At 47.0% G+C, this 16,267-nt stretch overlaps 1 protein-coding gene across 2 annotated transcripts in view; it reads left to right on the top strand.

Annotated features, from left to right (window-relative positions):
- USP34 (ubiquitin specific peptidase 34) overlaps positions 1-16,267 on the top strand; it is a 1,940,069-nt gene that overhangs the window by 761,665 nt on the left and 1,162,137 nt on the right. For both annotated transcript variants that reach the window (XM_069234398.1, XM_069234397.1), the window contains one exon: positions 9,483-9,587. In XM_069234398.1, coding sequence (XP_069090499.1) covers positions 9,483-9,587 — 105 coding nt within the window. The remainder of the gene's footprint in view (positions 1-9,482; positions 9,588-16,267) is intronic.

Genomic DNA, 16,267 nt, shown 5'->3' with positions numbered 1-16,267 from the left:
TATAAGGAGCTTTAAACAAGGGCGACAGGAAAGAAAAGAAAGAAAAGAGGTGAGTGGGGGCAGCAGGATCTACTGGGGATGCGCCGCACCGAAGAGAAAACGAGGCCCCATGCCCAATTTGGGGCCTCGACAAACATATGCAAGGCTCGGGGCGCGTCCCGAGCCGAACCTTCGGCTTGTGGAGCGGCACTCGGCGCAACACATATTGGAGTATATAGATGAAGCTCTATGCTGCCAAGACCCCACATCATCACAAGTTCAAGACCAAGAATTGTTTTCAGGCCAGTTCCTGGTCTAGCAGCAACAGGACTGAATCCTGGGGTCTGTCTAAACGCTCCAAAAAATCAACTAAGACGAAAAAGAAGAACAAAAAATCCAAATGTGACTCAGTCCTTTCCCCCACTTTTGACATCTTGAGAGGGTGTGGGACAGTCCCATGCCTCTTAGTCTCGGGCCTGTCAGTGGCCTCGTCCATCACCAAAAGTGTCTTGGCGCAGCCCTAGTTTCCAGGGCCTTCTGTAACACCGAGGCAGATCCAGGATGTCCACTAGGCTATGATCTGACTCTTTCGATACTTTTCAACACCCTCTAGCTCGCCCTCAGACTCCATGGAGCCGCAACGCCCTTCATCTGGTTTACCACTAGTCAGATTCGCCCTCAGCACTAGTTGGACCCTCCGGAGCCCATACTTAATCTGCATCCTGCTCAACAACCCTCACCAGTTCCCAGAGCGTCAATGTAAACTCCATCAATGCCATATAAGGAGGTGCCCATTGTGCCCTCTGACTCAGGTTGGTGCCACTACCACCTTGACCAAGACTGTACTCAGTGGTTATTGACCCTCAAACTGTACAGCATGATGTTCCACCTTAAGAAGGATAACCTCACACATTACATGACTTGTTTGGTAGAGATTCACTCAAAGATTATGATGCAGATGATGAGATTGGTCAGCCCTCCCGTGAAAATAACAATTATGATGACCTACAAGACACTGGTGGTTTCTGCACCTCTCCTGATTGAGGCCTTCTCACCCTCTGAAGAGAGTGCTTCTTTTGTGGTGGTAGTGCAGTGTGCTGAAGTTTTTGACCTCCACCTCCCCACCTTAGAGGTCAGAACCTACACCTTGTTAAAGTTCTGTTGCCGGTGCAAACAACTACTGCCCACCAATTTATAAAAGTACTTCAGATTCTTATATATTTTTAAGACCATGATTATCGAAAATTGGTTAAGTACTTTTGTAGATATGGACTTTTGAAGTTTGTCCTTGTGCGTAATTAGGCACCTTGGGAATCAATGGAAAGTCACCTTTAAAAATACATATAAAATCACGCAGTTGCTTTGCTAAGTTCTTTGTTTGTGGGTTGGTTGAGGGCGTTGGTGGGCACACTGTGCTAGCTGGAGAGGTTTGGGCAGTTCCCAGTTCCAGCGGGGGGGGCAAGTCTCTGGAGCTGGTGCTGGGCCACTGCGGAGACCACTTGGAAAAGGTCTGTATAAGTAAGTTTAGAGGTGGTTCCTTGGAGTCCCCTTGGAGTGTTGACGTTCGCAAGTGGTGAATGACCCTTGGGGCACAGCAGGTGCTTCGTTGCAGGGCACGGGGGGCCGGGAGCAGAGTGAATTGGTGAGCCAGGAGTACATTAGCCTTTGACTTGCAGGACACCTACTTTCACATTCCTCTCATTCCTGCCCATGGGCGGTACCTGCAGTTTACAGTCGGCCACAAGCACTTTCAGTTGACGGTGCTTCCCTTTGGCCTTAATAGCACCCCTCGGGTGTTTGAGGTGGTTGTGGCTCATCTGCAGAGATCATGGATTTCAGTCTTCCGCCAAGTCAACAGCTGGTTGTTGAAGATGGGCTCACCTTAGGCTGTTGTTTCCCACCTCCAGACTACGGCAGACTTCCTGCATTTTCGGGGGTTCACTATAAATGTGCCAAAGGCATACCTGACTCCCTCTCAGATGCTCCCTTTCATTAGTATACAGTACTGTTTCTGATTTATCCTCCTGAACGGCGAGCCCAAGATATTCAGGCTACGATATTTGATATTTGAGCCTTTATCCTGGATTTTGGTGAGAATGACTCTGAGGCTGCTGGGCCTCATGGCCTCCTGCATCCTGCTAGTGATACGTGCCAGATGGCATATGCAGGACCTGGAGTTGAAGTGGGCGGAGTATCAGAGTAATCTCTCTGACATAATCCAGATCGCAAAGGTAACTGTGGAAGACCTGCAGTGGTGGCTAACGAACTACAATTGGGTCAGAGGCAGAGCCCTCTCCCTTCCCCAACCAGATCTCACAGTAGTGACAGATAGATCACTCCTAGTATGTGGTAGCATTCTGCGACATTTGTAGATGAGAGGACTCTGGTCTCCGGTAGAATCCAGACCACATCAACATGCTGGAGCTCCGTGTGATCCGAATGCCATCAATTGTGTGTCATCGGCATAGGACAATACCTCAAGGCCATAGTTGTGGCTCAGGTCTGCTAAAGGGGCCATGTAAATTGTAAAGAGTGGATGGCACAGTGAGGACAACACCACTGTCATGTGGTACTGCAACAAATGGGGAGTGGGGTTGTAGACCTTTTATCAGAAGGCTCTACGCCTCTCGACATGGTTGGAACGGCAGAGGATAACCCAGGTGGTTCAACATCTAGCAGGCTATCTGAATGCCAGAGGGGAGGAACACAGCCAAAAAATGCCTAGCAGATCGCAAAGGACGTCTCCATTAAGAGGTGGTGCAAGTTCTCTTTAAGCAGTGGGGGAAAGCCTTGGTTAGATCTGTCCGCCTCTGCCTCCGCTGAGAACGCACAACATTAGCAGTTTTGCACATTGGAGTTACCAAGGCAGTAATCACTCAGAGTTGCTTTTTGTGTTGAGTGGAATTCAGACCTGCTATACGCCTTTCCACCCTTACCACTCCAGATGCCCAAGTCATCCTTGTGGCTCCGGATTGGGCATGGAGAGTTCGGTATCTCGAGCTGCAGAGTTTTTCCATCGAGCCTCCGATCAGTCTGTCAGTTTAGGAAGATCTTCTATCGCAGTAGCAGGGGAGGGTATTTTACCCAAACCTGTCCACTCTCTTCCTTCTTGCATGGAGAATGAGTGGCGGCAGTTGACATCTTTTGATCTTCCTCCAGAAGTCTGTAACATAATCTTGGCAGCCTGGCGTCCCTACACCGAAACAATATAAGTCTGTAGTTGGAAGAAAGTTGTGGCATGGTACACAGACAAGTCAGTTAACCCCCTTTCTGCCCCTCTCTCTGAGGTTGTGTTGTGCATTCTTTCCCTTGTTCAGCAAGGCTCTGCTTTGGGCACTCTAAAGGGATATTTGTCTGCTATTTCTGGTTTGTGGTTGCTTGATCAACCCTCCTTGTTTAAGTCTCCTATTGTGCATAGGTTCCTCAAAGGTCTTACTAAACTCTTCCCTCCATTTATTATGTCCCAATGGAATCAGACTTTGATTCTATCCTTTCTGATGTGTGCTCCTTTCGAGCCTCTCCACAATTGTCCTCTCAGGCTTCTCACTTTGAAAACAGCCTTCCTTGTGGCTATAACATCTGTCCACAGGGTAAGTGAGCTGCAGGCCTCACTTAAGCCGCCCTACTTTTCTGTCTGACCTGGCAAAGTGGTGGTTTGCAATTGGGCCACTTTTCTGCCAAAAGTGGTCATGCCTTTCATGTAGGCCAATCCATCATCTTGCCTACTTTCTACCCACCAACACATCCTTCAAAGGAAGAGGAGAAACTTCACCGCCTGGACACAGAAAGAGTGTTGACATTCTATCTTGATGATACAAAAAAGTTGTGGGTGGATGACCAACTCTTTCTAGGCTGTGTGGGTGCACAGAAAGGTTGGGCAGTGCAGATGTGTACCATCTCCAGATGGGATGTATTCTACATTAAGCTCTGCTACACACTGGTCAAAAAGCAACCCCTTGAGGATTTGCATGCTCATTCTACTCGAGCTAATGCTGCGACCACTGCGTTAGCACGTGAAGATCCAGTCTTCGATGTCTGTGGAGACAGCAACATGGGCTTCTCTGCACACATTTGCCAAACACTAGTGCTTGGACAGTCAGGTTCGTAGGAATAGGCACTTTGCCCTTTTGGTCCTGCAGGATTTTCTCATTTGAAATTGGTTTGCAGATTCACCTCCGGGGATGGGTTTGCTTGATTATCTATTGAAAGGTGAGGAATCTACAGCTTGAAGTCTCTGTCAGATGGACAAGTTACTTATATTTAGTAACTCCTTATCTGATAGAGACAATATCAAGCTGCAGTTTCCTTACTGACTCTCACATTATCCCTTCTCTGCAAATGGATTTCTGCAGGCAGGGACTTGCCTTTCAGTTCCCTGGTTTTGACACACCAGTGGTCAGTGTTATAGTGTTCTTTATGGCTCCGCACTTCTGGCATGGAAAGTCGTGAAAATAAACTGGCGTTGGCGTATCTGGGTGGTGCCTATATAGGCACTGCAACATCATTTTAGGCCCGGACGGCGCTGCCGGTGGGCACGGAGCCAACCGACTCCACATGTCGGCGCGCAGAGGTACTGCTCACAAAATTCTTCTGGTTCCAGTCTGACTTCAGAACTCAATGGAAAGGAATCTGTACCTAGATTTAGTCTCTGCCCGTTAAGTAGAGGGTGGGCGAAGAATTCCCTTCCGCCGGCGGAGTTCGCAGAGTTTTCCCCCACTCCACGCTGTTTGGTGTTCTGAAAATGTCCGCTAAGTGACGCGCAGTGGAGTTTTTTCTCTCACTGGCCAGCGTTAACCTCTCCAGTCTAAATGATCTTATGGTTTGTGGTTTTGTTTGTGTTTTGCCTGGCTAGGCCTTGCACTGGGCACAGGTAAAGGGTGTCTATCAGCCCTTTCAGCTCTTTTGGCCTTTTTGAGATAGCCAAATCAGGCCTTTTTGTTTGTCTCCAGGAGTTATGTGCTTTTTGAAAGGTTTACAACATTTCTTTCCTCCCTCTCACTTAGTCATGTGAAGTGGGACCTTTACTTAATGCTCACATTTCTGATGTCCACTCCATTTCAGCAGCTTGATAACTGTTTTTTTAATGCTCCTAACTGTCAAGACAGAGTTCTTTATTGCAGTCACATTGGTGCAGCATGAAAGTGAGCTTCAAGCTTTTTGTGTCAATCCACCGTACCACACCTTCTTACCAGAAAAATTGGTTCTGCAGAACCGGACATCATTCTAATCACTGGGCTTAAAGTTGTGACACTGTTCCACTTCAGTCAAAACATCAACCTGCTGGTGTTCTATTGTACACCTCACCCCACTAAGGAGGCAAAGAGACTCCATCACTTGGACCCCAAAAGAGCTCTGAGCTTCTAAATAGATTATACGATTGTACCAAAGAACACAGATTGGCCGATAAACTTTTTGTGGGGCTTTCTGAAGCAAAGAAAGGCAGGGCTGTGCAGAAGAGAACTATATTCACTGGGTCGTGCTCTGCATTAAAAACTGCTATGCAGTCATTAAAAAGCAGCCTCCGGAAGGACAATGTGTGCATTCTACCAGGACCAAAGCTGTCACTACTGCTTGAGTACACAATTCCCTGTTCTAGTCATTTGACAGGTGACTACATGGGGCATCCCTCCTTAAATTCACGAACACTATTGTCTGGATAGTCCTTTGCTGAAGAGGGGATTTTGCCCACTCAGTCCTGCTGGAATTTGTGGTTTGACCCCATCCACGGATCCACCTCCCTATAAGTACTGCCTTGGTATTTATTCAAAAGGTGAGGAATCAGTCTCTATCGGAAGAATAATTTACTGGAAATATCTTTGTGGTAGAGACTTTAGCCACAGATTACTCACTGACTCTCTCATCCTTTCTGTTCTGTGGTTGACCTCTCCATTAATAGGATCACAAATCTTGGAATCTGCACACAGGTCGTACCAAATTTCTTTTTGGGGTCTGCATCTGGGGGGTGCGTACAGTCTCAGAAGCAGCTGACGTCAGCTCGTGGGAGTGGGCTGTGTCCGTCATTTCCGGAACAGGACGGCATCTTGCAGAGCAGCATGGCCCCACCTACCGATGCTCAGAGATACTGCTGAAAACTTAATGAATCCAGTGTGATGCCTGGGGAATATTCATTAGGTGAGGAATCTGCGGCTAGGTAGAGGCTCTACAAGAAACAGCGTTACCAAAAGTAACTAACTTGTTCACGTAGCCCATTTAACCCAGTGGGATTACTGACTCTGCTAGATCACTTTTTAAGGTTTAACCATGCAGTTATTTGATAAGATAAGGTAAAGTTTGAATAGGTGTAGGAAAGTACCCTCTTTCTTGGCATGGTTACTCCCAATTTCTGCCTGTTGTCAGTGTGTTTGACTGTGTTCACTGGGATCCTCCTAACCAGGGACCCAGTGATTATGTTCTCTCCCTTTAAACGTGGTTGCTAGAACCACATACACCCCACATATGACATACTCGTGCCCCCATGTAAGTACCTATTATATGGTACCCAGGGCATTGGGATTCCAGGGGATCCCCATGGGCTGCAGCATATATTATGCCACCCATGGGGAGCCCATGCAAAATGTATCTGCAGGCCTGCCATTGCAGTCTGCGTGAAAGGATGTGTGCACCCCTTTCACTACAATTCACTGCACCTGGTCACTGTAAGTCACCCCTATTGTAGACCCTCCTAGCTCAGAGGGCGGGGTATAAGTACCTGTGTGCGAGGGCACCCCGGCACTAGCAGAGGTGCCCCCACAAACTGCAGTTCTATTTTCCTGGACTTTGTGAGTGCGGGGATGCCATTTTATGCGTTTACCAGACATACATCACTACCTATGTCCACCTGCAAAATGGTAACTCCGAACCTGGGCATGTTTGGTATCAAACATGTCGGAATCATACCCCAATACTGAGGCCAGTATTGGAAGTATTATTCCATGCACTCTGGGGGCTCCTTAGAGGACCCCCAGCATTGCTCCTACTAGCTTTCTGGGGTTTTCTGGGCAGCCCAAGCTGCTGCCACACCTAAGACCAGTTTCTGCCCTCCTGCTGCTTCAACAGCTCAAGCTCAGGCAGGCAGAAAAAGGATTTCCTTTAATAGAGAGAGGGGGGTAACACCCTCTCCCTTTGGAAATAGGTGCTACATGGCTTGAGAGGGGTAGCCTCCCCGAGTCACTGGTATGCTTTGAAGGGCACATTTGGTGCACTCCGTGCATAAACACTGGTTCAGGGCTCCGCAGTCCCTGCTCTGGCACGAAACTGGACAATGGAAAGGGGAGAGACTACTCCCCTGTCCATCACCACCCCAGGGATTGTGCCTAGAGCTCCAGTAGCGGGTCCCTGGGTTCTGCCATCTTGAATCCAAGATGGGCAGATGCCTCTGGGAGCATCTGAGTGGCCAGGCCAGGCAGGTGACGTCAGAGCCCGCTCCTGATAAATGGTCACCTGGCTAGGTGACCAATCCCCCTTTCAGGGCTATTTAGGGTCTTCGTCTGGGAAGGGTCCCCAGTTGGCTTGCAAGATTCCAGCAGGACTCCTCTGCAACCTCTACTTTGACTTCTAGCCACTGGGACAACAACTGGACCCACCAGGAACTAGCAATCTGCATCGACGACGAAGACTCTGCTTGCAACATTGTTTCCAAGGCTCCTGCCAGCTTCTGCAACATTTCCCCGGCTGTGCATCCTCTGAGGGCGGCAAGTCTTCAGTCTGCATGAGAAGGGAGAAGGAATCACCCTTGGAGTGAAGGAGTCACTCCCCTGCATCTGCATGCACCAACTGCAATACCGACCGCTGCGTGGATCTTCTCTCATCCTGAGCTATGTGGATCCTGCATCACAAGTGGTGATCCGGAGTAGTCCTCTTGGTCCTTTCTGCCAGCAATCCAACTTTGGTGGAGTTTGCCTTCCCACACAGGACAGTACCCCCGTGCTCCGCGTCTCTTGCACCTACCGAGGCTTGTTGGCATCTCCTCCAAGGGATCTTCAGGCTCCATCTAGCCCCAGCTGCCAGCACTCCTCCTGCGATGCACAGCCCTCTGTATGCTTCTTATGTGGCATGGCACCCTTCTCCAGTTGTGCTACGTGGGCTCCTCTGCGACTCCTGGATCCTCTTCCAGTGGGTCTCCTGTGGGGGATGCCTTTTCTTCTGTGGACACTCTGCCTTGCTGAGGGTCCCCCTAGGTCTACCCTCGTGGGTTGAGTCCTCCTGAACCTTGCTGGTCCCCAGCAGCTCAACTTTTGCTTCACCACGACTTCTGCCATTGCCAACACTTGTTGGTGGCTTTTCCATGCAACTGACTGACTGCAGTCATTCATCCGGCAGGGGACGTTGACTGCATCCTCCAGGAACTCCAGGGCTGCATTGCTGACTGTCTTCTTCCTACTGTCGACCAACTTCTGCGACCACAGGTGGGGGGTAGTGGCTCCTGCCCCCACTGGACTCTTCTGTGACTTCTGTACTTAGTCCCCTTCTTCCTCAGGTCTTCCTCTTCAGGAAGCCACCACTGGTTTCTTGTAGTCTTTTCTGGGTGTTGCATTATCTTCCTTTTCTGTGGTTTAGAAAAAATCCAGTAACTTGTTATAAATCACAGCGTAATTCAGTTAGTCAGTTTTATTGAGGAACTCCTTAAACACCATCTCTCCGCTCCATCTCTCCACAACTCTCACTTCAACATTCTAAATTGAGCTCCCGGGTATTCCATTACCTCTACATTCTGAGGAGCCATCTGGAGTGTACCATTAATAAACATATCACACTACGCAGGAAAACTATAAAACACATAATGCTAAATTAATTCTATCATCCTAATAACATTGAGTTAATTAGCTGTACTACATGCTATAAATATATACATATATACTCTATACACAGGTTATAACATTACTCCTTTTGCCCTGGTCGCTGGGAGGCACTGTGGTACTTAACTCTGGGGTTTCCTAGTTCCCCCAGGTCCCCTCTACACATTCCACTTACCTAGGTGGGGGTCCTGCATTCGCATTCAGTTTTTATTTTAATATATGGTTTGGGCTCCCTTTAGGGTCACTTCTGTCTATTTGCATTTGCACTGTTTTCTATCACTTTTTATGCCTATTGCTGATTACTAGTGCACATATCTAGTGTGTTACTTACCTCCTAATGGAGAGTTGCAATTACTTTTTGGTAAATGTGTCACTAACATGAAGTACCTTTATTTCTGTAACACTGAGTATTTTCTTTCATGTGTGTAAGTGCTCTGTGACTGCAGTCGTATTGCATGAGCTTTGCATGTCTCCTAGGTAAGCCTTGGCTGCTAATCCACAGCTACCTCTAGGGAGCCTGGCTTGTAGACACTTCCTACACTACACTATTAGGGGATACCTGGACCTGGTATAAGGTGTAAGTACCTTAGGTACCCACTACACACCAGACCAGCTTCCTGCAGTAGGTGTGTTAAAGATGATTCTGCTCTATTGAAACTATATTGTTTTTGCAGGAAAAATTTTAAGTTGTACTTTTTCTTTTCACAGATAGAGGATTTTGAGGAAGAGCCGCTTTTCCGAACTGGGTGCAAAGAATATTTTTGGTTACTGTGTAAACTGATAGATAACATACATGTAAAGGATGCTAGCCAGGTTTGTTATCTTTTATTAAGGATGTCGTCATTGTTTATTGGTGCTACTTGTTTATAAATATACCTTATCCATTCACACTGTTCTTGAGTTACTTTTGTGGGATAGTGTAACAGTAGCTGAGCAACATAGAAAACATGAAATATGAGGCAAATGACAGGGGCCTCCAATTCATTCCTCCTATTCATATTCCTACAGTACCTCAGGTTGATCTTGTGTTGGTGTTTTTATTGGACTATGAATGTTTCTGACTTTATGCATTGTCATGTATGTGGGAAGATTACTCCAATGAGTTATTTCCATACTGTAAATTAGAAATAAGTTTGGCATGTGTGCACAATTGCGTGCCCAAAGTGGCCATTAATTAATTGACATTTTCTTTGACGTCATTTAATTCCTGTGAAGTAGAACCGATATTCATGCTGAGGAAGGTAATGACCAGGATGTGACCATGAGGTATGGAAATGATTGTCAATCAAGTGTGTGGAGGTTTCAAATGGCCTAGATGTTTTGTATGGTCTGTTGCTTATCACGTGGGAGAGAGAGTAATTTACAACAGTTGTGGCTACACTTAACATCTCTCAACAGCCATTCCAGCAGGGTGAGATGGCAGATGCACTCTTCTGCACCAGTTTCACTTCATAGTTTAAGTGCTGTTTATAGATTAGTCAGTGCTTGCAACGTTCAGAAATCTCTTTGCACATTCTGTAATGGTAATTACCAACCTTCAGGGGAGAATATTGTTTTGAAAAGAGAATATCCAGCTTGTTTCCTTATAAGTAGCTTTGCTCCAATTCCCTCTAGAGTATGGTGCAGACTTGTTAAAAATGTTAAAACAGTTGTTAAAGCATATGGTTTGCCCCTACCTGTATTATCACATTGGGCAAAAGGATGGAATGAAATACACCTAGAGGTTTGCTAGCAGTTGTTATTACTTAATACAAGTCATGTGATAAATGCTTCCTATTAAACTTAAAGGTCATCTAGGCACACAAGGCCAAGCTTTGTTGTGAAACATAGGAAGAGAAGCTGGTCACTCTTGAAGTCTAGGTGTCTGTCATGGTCCCAGTCTCAGCCTTGTCCTCCATCATCTGGTAACTCCAAGGTGAAGTGAGGGACAAGTTGTGGTGAAAGCACAAGTCTGAAAGGGAGAGGTTGTGCTATCATTGCTCCAGAGGCCCAGCTCCACCAGTGTCATCTGACAGACTCTCTCTCTGCCCAGAGGCTGATGCACTCCGACTTTCGAATGTCATTGTTGAAGCCACAACAAAATGAGGGCCCCACAGATCTGTTAGGGTGTCCAGGCTAGACTCCACTGGCGGGTCTTTTCCTGTCTCTGTCTGAACCTTCCTCTTGTGCTGTCCAACACTCAATCCTCTGGCCGCAGGTCCCACCATTTATTCCTGGATTGTTGGCAGTCCTAAATCTTATACTGCTGATTCTGACTCTTGATGTCATATCTGGAGCCCACTTTGGTGCATTTCCAGCCTGTAGCTTCGTATTAGATTACAAAGCACAGCTGGTGGCTAAGGAGGACTGCCTACATGCTCCTTGTCATGAAGCTTATATTACAAGAGGCTGAAGGCAATTTTTGGCCTAGACTAAGAAACACAGAACCTTGAATATGGCACCCAGAACTGTCTAGAGGCTGCTGATCAGCGTATACCCTCTAATAGGAAAATGATGGGCTACAGCTGGAGTTAGAGAATTCTGGTTGCCTCCTTTGAGTCCCCTCGAGAGAAGAGTGTATCTTTTATAATGGTAGTTTTTTGGCTTGACCTGCATTTAACTACTGTTGACAAGTCAGTCTTCTTATGAAAATTCTGAGCCTTTGCCGGTCTTCATTGAATGTATAACTGATTGTTTTTTTTTTTGTTTTTTAATATGCACAAGACACAGCACCAGGAGGAGCATTGCAAAAAAACATTAAAGAAACAATATTGAGAAACATGGCAGACCAGGATTGACTTTTATACCAGGGCCTGAGCCACCCCTCCTACTTGTAAATTGGATGTATTGATGCATTGGTGTAAGTCTCTCATATAGGTCCATGGTCTGTCTATGCAGGGTTCCAGCTGTATGCTCCTAAGCCCCGCATAGGCTTGACAAATCATTTAGTATATCTGTGGCCATCCTCTTGCCGGATATACCAGGTGTTCCAGAATAACTGATGGTTGGACTGTGACTTGTCCAAGCGGTGCTCTGGTCCTTTAACAAGCCACTTTACTTTTTGCCGGCACAGGCCTTCTCCTGAAGATGCATCACGTTTCGCTAAGCATCCCACTCTGGAAAGTGGTAGTTCAGGAATTCCACTAGTAAGGTCAATTTGCATGCATTTCCTTCAGCTGGCCATTATAGGGAGTCCAAGCAAATAGATGTCTTGGGTAAACATGTGTCTTTTGCTTTACTGGCTCTTTACTTATTGTTTTTTGCACAACTTTCAGGTAGCTATACCTTTGCCTTGTATATGGTGAGCGAAATTTTGCACTCTATTTTGGAAGACTTCAGAAATTGTTCTACACAAATGGTGCATGATGACCAGGATGTGACCATGTAATTTCTGAGGAGCAGCCTGAATACTGGGTTGTGTTCCCTAGGCTATAGATACTGAAGTATACTGGTGTTCTGGTGGCATGCCTGAATGAGGAATAGCAGCATTTCTGAGAATGTCCAAGTCTCCTTAATTGACATGCCCTTTAGTAGGGCCAGACCCTTTGGGGATAAGGCTTTCCCATGTTTGCCAAAACACCTATCGACACAGGAAATTCTGTGGCTTCTTGAGAAGTCTTGCCTCTTGTCAGAGGCAGTCTGTAGAACTGAATGCCCAGCATTTTCACAGATCCAGGAGCAAGGACAGTTGTAGAGGTTATAACAAGCCACAAGGATAGCATTCCTCCTTTTTTTTGTCTCCTACAGGTGCTGCCAAGCTACATTAGTTCTTCATGTAGTCGAATGAAGCCAATAGGGGGTAGAGTTGGGTTTTATTTGCCTTTTTTGCATGCCATTACTTCAGACTAATGGGTCTTTGAAGTTGGCTATTTCCTTCCTCACAAATCCACTCCTCAGCCTGCCCCATGGACCCACATCCCCCACCACTCCCAGTTGTTTTTTAGGTGTTGACAAGTCATGCTACTATCCTGAAGAAATTCGATCTTGGCTCACCAAGGGTGCAACTGAGTGTTTCCAGAGGTTGAGAACGGTATATTTACTGATACAGTTGTTACTCTTGTTATTTACTGGTCCCCAGAAGGATGCTGAAGTTGAGACCTGTCTTGTACTTCAGTTTTGTAAGCACCTTCCTGAGGAGGTTTGGGGATTTGTGTATTCCCATACCTTGACCACTGGCTTCTGAAGTCACCATCTCTGCAGCTAGTCTTAGATCACCTGTGGCCAATGGTCTCACTGCTACTCTCCCTTTGCTTATCCATCAAGAGCGTGAGTCCCACCTTCAACCTGTGCACTGGATCCCTTCATTTTGGCCATCCTGGGCACAGTGGTGCAGAGGGCCTTTCCACCCTTGCAGCGGCTTCGCTTCATTCGGATATAATCCCAATATTTTGGGCACAAACTCTTATTATGACCCAAATGTTTTTGAGTCTTTTTGGTCTTCTGGCCTCATGCTAGAGTCTCATACTTGTTGGCACATGCAGGCTCTGCAGCGGAACCTTTGACTTCAGTGGGTCCATTTGCACCTCAGAGAGGCAGACCAAGACCTTCAATGGTGTGTGACAGGGATAAACCTGATGTGAGGTAAATCATTTTCCCTGCCCCACCTAGACCTTGTGGTTGTTAGACTCATTGTCTGTGGTTTGAGAAGGTCACTTGAAAAATGTGGAGATCAGAGGTTTCTGATATTTGGTGGTTCAGCAATTTCATGTCCTTCTTTTGGAGCTGCGGGCTATCTACCTTGCCCTGAAGGTTTTTCTCTTTTCCATCATGGGAGATATGTCCAAGTCCTAAGTTCAAGTATGATTGCCATTCAGTGCTACAAAAAAACAGGACAGTCTGGGGTCTCTTGCTCCATCTGAACACTCCATCTGTGGTGGTGTCTGCGCCTACCACCAGAGGTTTCTGTGATGTCCAGTCACCTGGCAGGCTCTCTCAGCATCACTCCAGAGGCAGTCAGCTACCACCTCCCTCTGGCCAACCTCATGTGATACCTGAATCAGAAAGCAGTGCAGGGCACCCTTGCCCAAAGGGGCGGACCAGTGTTAGATCTTTGGCTACCTCTGAGGATGCACTTTGTTGGGTCTATCTGATAGAGACTTCTAGTTGCAGATTCCTTACCTTAGAAATTCCCCCAGGTGTCAGTTTGGATCCAGAGAATTTTCTCGAGTAGTACCCCGTGTGCCGTCAGATGGTGTCGGTTTGCTCTGCATCAGTGGTTGGCATCATGAAGTCGCAGGACCTGTATAGGTGCCACCCCGGTGCGCTGACTTCTGTTCTTTTATTTCCGCACCAGCCAGTACAGAAGCTTTGAGGGAATGGACCCTAAAGCTCATTGCGGCCCGGCACTCTGCTCCTCGGCGCTCCCGATCTCGGTTGAGATGAAGGTCCCAAGAACAGTCGCGGAGCCCCCATTCTTCATCTTCCCACTCCAATTCCTCGGGATGGTCGGGTAAGTCAAGGCACAAAAAGAAGTTGAAGAAAAACAATTATTTTTTTACTTCACTCTGTCCTTCAGCCGACAAGACGAGGGAAAGGAAGCGTTGTCGTTTCAGGCCTCCTTCCTCAGAACCTACATCTGGGTCGCTTCAGTGCCTCCCCAAGTTTCCAGGAGCTGGAGCGACCCCTGCCTAACTCTGAGAGTTTTATGAGGCCATGCGCCTCATATTTGGGCAGTCCGACTCCATAGGAGCACCCTCAACCCCATCTGACAGTGCGCAGGTGTACTGCTCGAGAAAAATCTCCGGATCTAGACTGACGCCTGGGTGCAATTCTAAGGTAAGGAATCTTAAACTAGAATATGTCTCTGTCAGATAAGGCACTATCAAAGGTAAGTAACTTGCTCTTTATGCCAATGGAGTTTCCTTTTCAAGGTTCTCTGAGCTTAGTGCTAACTTGGTGGGACTCCTCCCTACTGTACACGTTCCTACCACTTTCACTGATTCCGCTAGTTCTTCAGAAGGTCTAGGTGGACTGAGCAGTTCTCATCCTTGCGATACCAGATTCGACTAAGAGGGTCTGGTATTCCAACCTGTTGAACCAGAGCCTGTGCCCACTACTTAGGCTTTCTCATTGGGAATTCTTGCTGTCTCACCAGCAAAGCGGAGACCTAAGCCCGAGGTCCACAAACAACATCTCTATGTGTTTTGATTGAGTGGATCCAGCTGAGTGCTTTTGAATTGCTACCAGAAGATGTGGAATGTTATCGTGGTAGTTCCCTGACATCCTCAAATCCATTTGCTCTGGCGGCTGGGCTTAATTTGTGGCCTAGTGCGAAAACACACAAACTAATAACTTGTAAGGATAAATTGTCAGATTTTCTTTTGTTTGTTTTATCTTTGCTCCAACAAAACCTTCCGTATTTACCTGATCAACTTTCCTTGTTCAAGTCACCATGTTGTGATGTTGTTTCTAAAATTCTTACATATATGTTTCATTTTGCATCCTTTTTGTGCTGAATACGTCTAACTACAGATTCCTCACCTTGTGAATTCCATCAGGTGCCCTTCTGGATCTGAAGATTTTTCCCAGTAATTACCTGGTGCGCTAACAGTTGGCATTGTGGTGCTGTGCGTCAGGTCTGTCCCACCCTGGAAATTATTGTAGGCCACAATATATCCGCAACCTCTGTGTTTCACTCTCACTTCCTTTTTTCAGCGCATTCTGAAGCAGATCCAGAGCATGCCCCCTAAAATTACAGATTTAAACCCTGCAGGGATTGCCACAAACCGAAATGGGTGACAGACCCTCACAAGGTTTGTCTTTGGTGTTTTACTCCTTGCATGATTCAAAGTCATGCAGCAAATGAGCTCTGATGAATGCAAGCAGCCGAACTCTAGGCCAGACTCTATGTCCCTGAGCATCGCATGAATGCTTGGAAAACCTGGTCCCGTTTAAAGTCACAGATGCATTCTCTGTTCTGAGGCAGTTCCTTAGTCGAGGTTGTCATCCCACTCCAAATCCTCTAGTAGAACCAACAAGAGAAAACACACAAATCGAAACATTGCCCCCGTACTTCCCGCCACTCTTGTCAGAAGAAGTCGCCTAACCATTAGGGTACTCCCAGATCTCTCCGTTCTGGTCACCCAGCACAGATCTGATCCCCTGATTAGTCACGATCTAGCCTGAGTTCCCAGGGCAATCAGTGACTCCACAGCAGATAAAAGCCTTCAAGAGGGTTATGTTACATATTTTCGGTACTCTTCTTGATCACTCTTTGTGTGTGTTCAGGTCCCATTATCTGAGTAGGCCTTCAGTCAAGTTGCTGCTGATGAATCCGTCCCTGACTGTACCGCTCAACCCCTTTCCAGGGTTTGCCCTAACTCAGAGGCTGCTGCCTGCTCCTACTCCTCATACAGCGCTGATCCCTCCGCTAGTTTCCAGTACAGAAACATGGCCGATGCGGAGGGAGAGCCTATGGTCTTTTCAGGCTCTGGAGCAAATTCACCGCACCCTTGTTTGAAGAAGCTCCCACCTCAGCATCTTCCACAACTTCATTCTGACACGCTTCCACTACC

This window comes from Pleurodeles waltl, chromosome 5, assembly GCF_031143425.1.
Source record: "Pleurodeles waltl isolate 20211129_DDA chromosome 5, aPleWal1.hap1.20221129, whole genome shotgun sequence".
NCBI lineage: Eukaryota > Metazoa > Chordata > Amphibia > Caudata > Salamandridae > Pleurodeles > Pleurodeles waltl.
The sequence above is the reverse complement of the archived record's forward strand: the minus strand, read 5'-3'. Positions and strand labels throughout refer to the sequence as shown.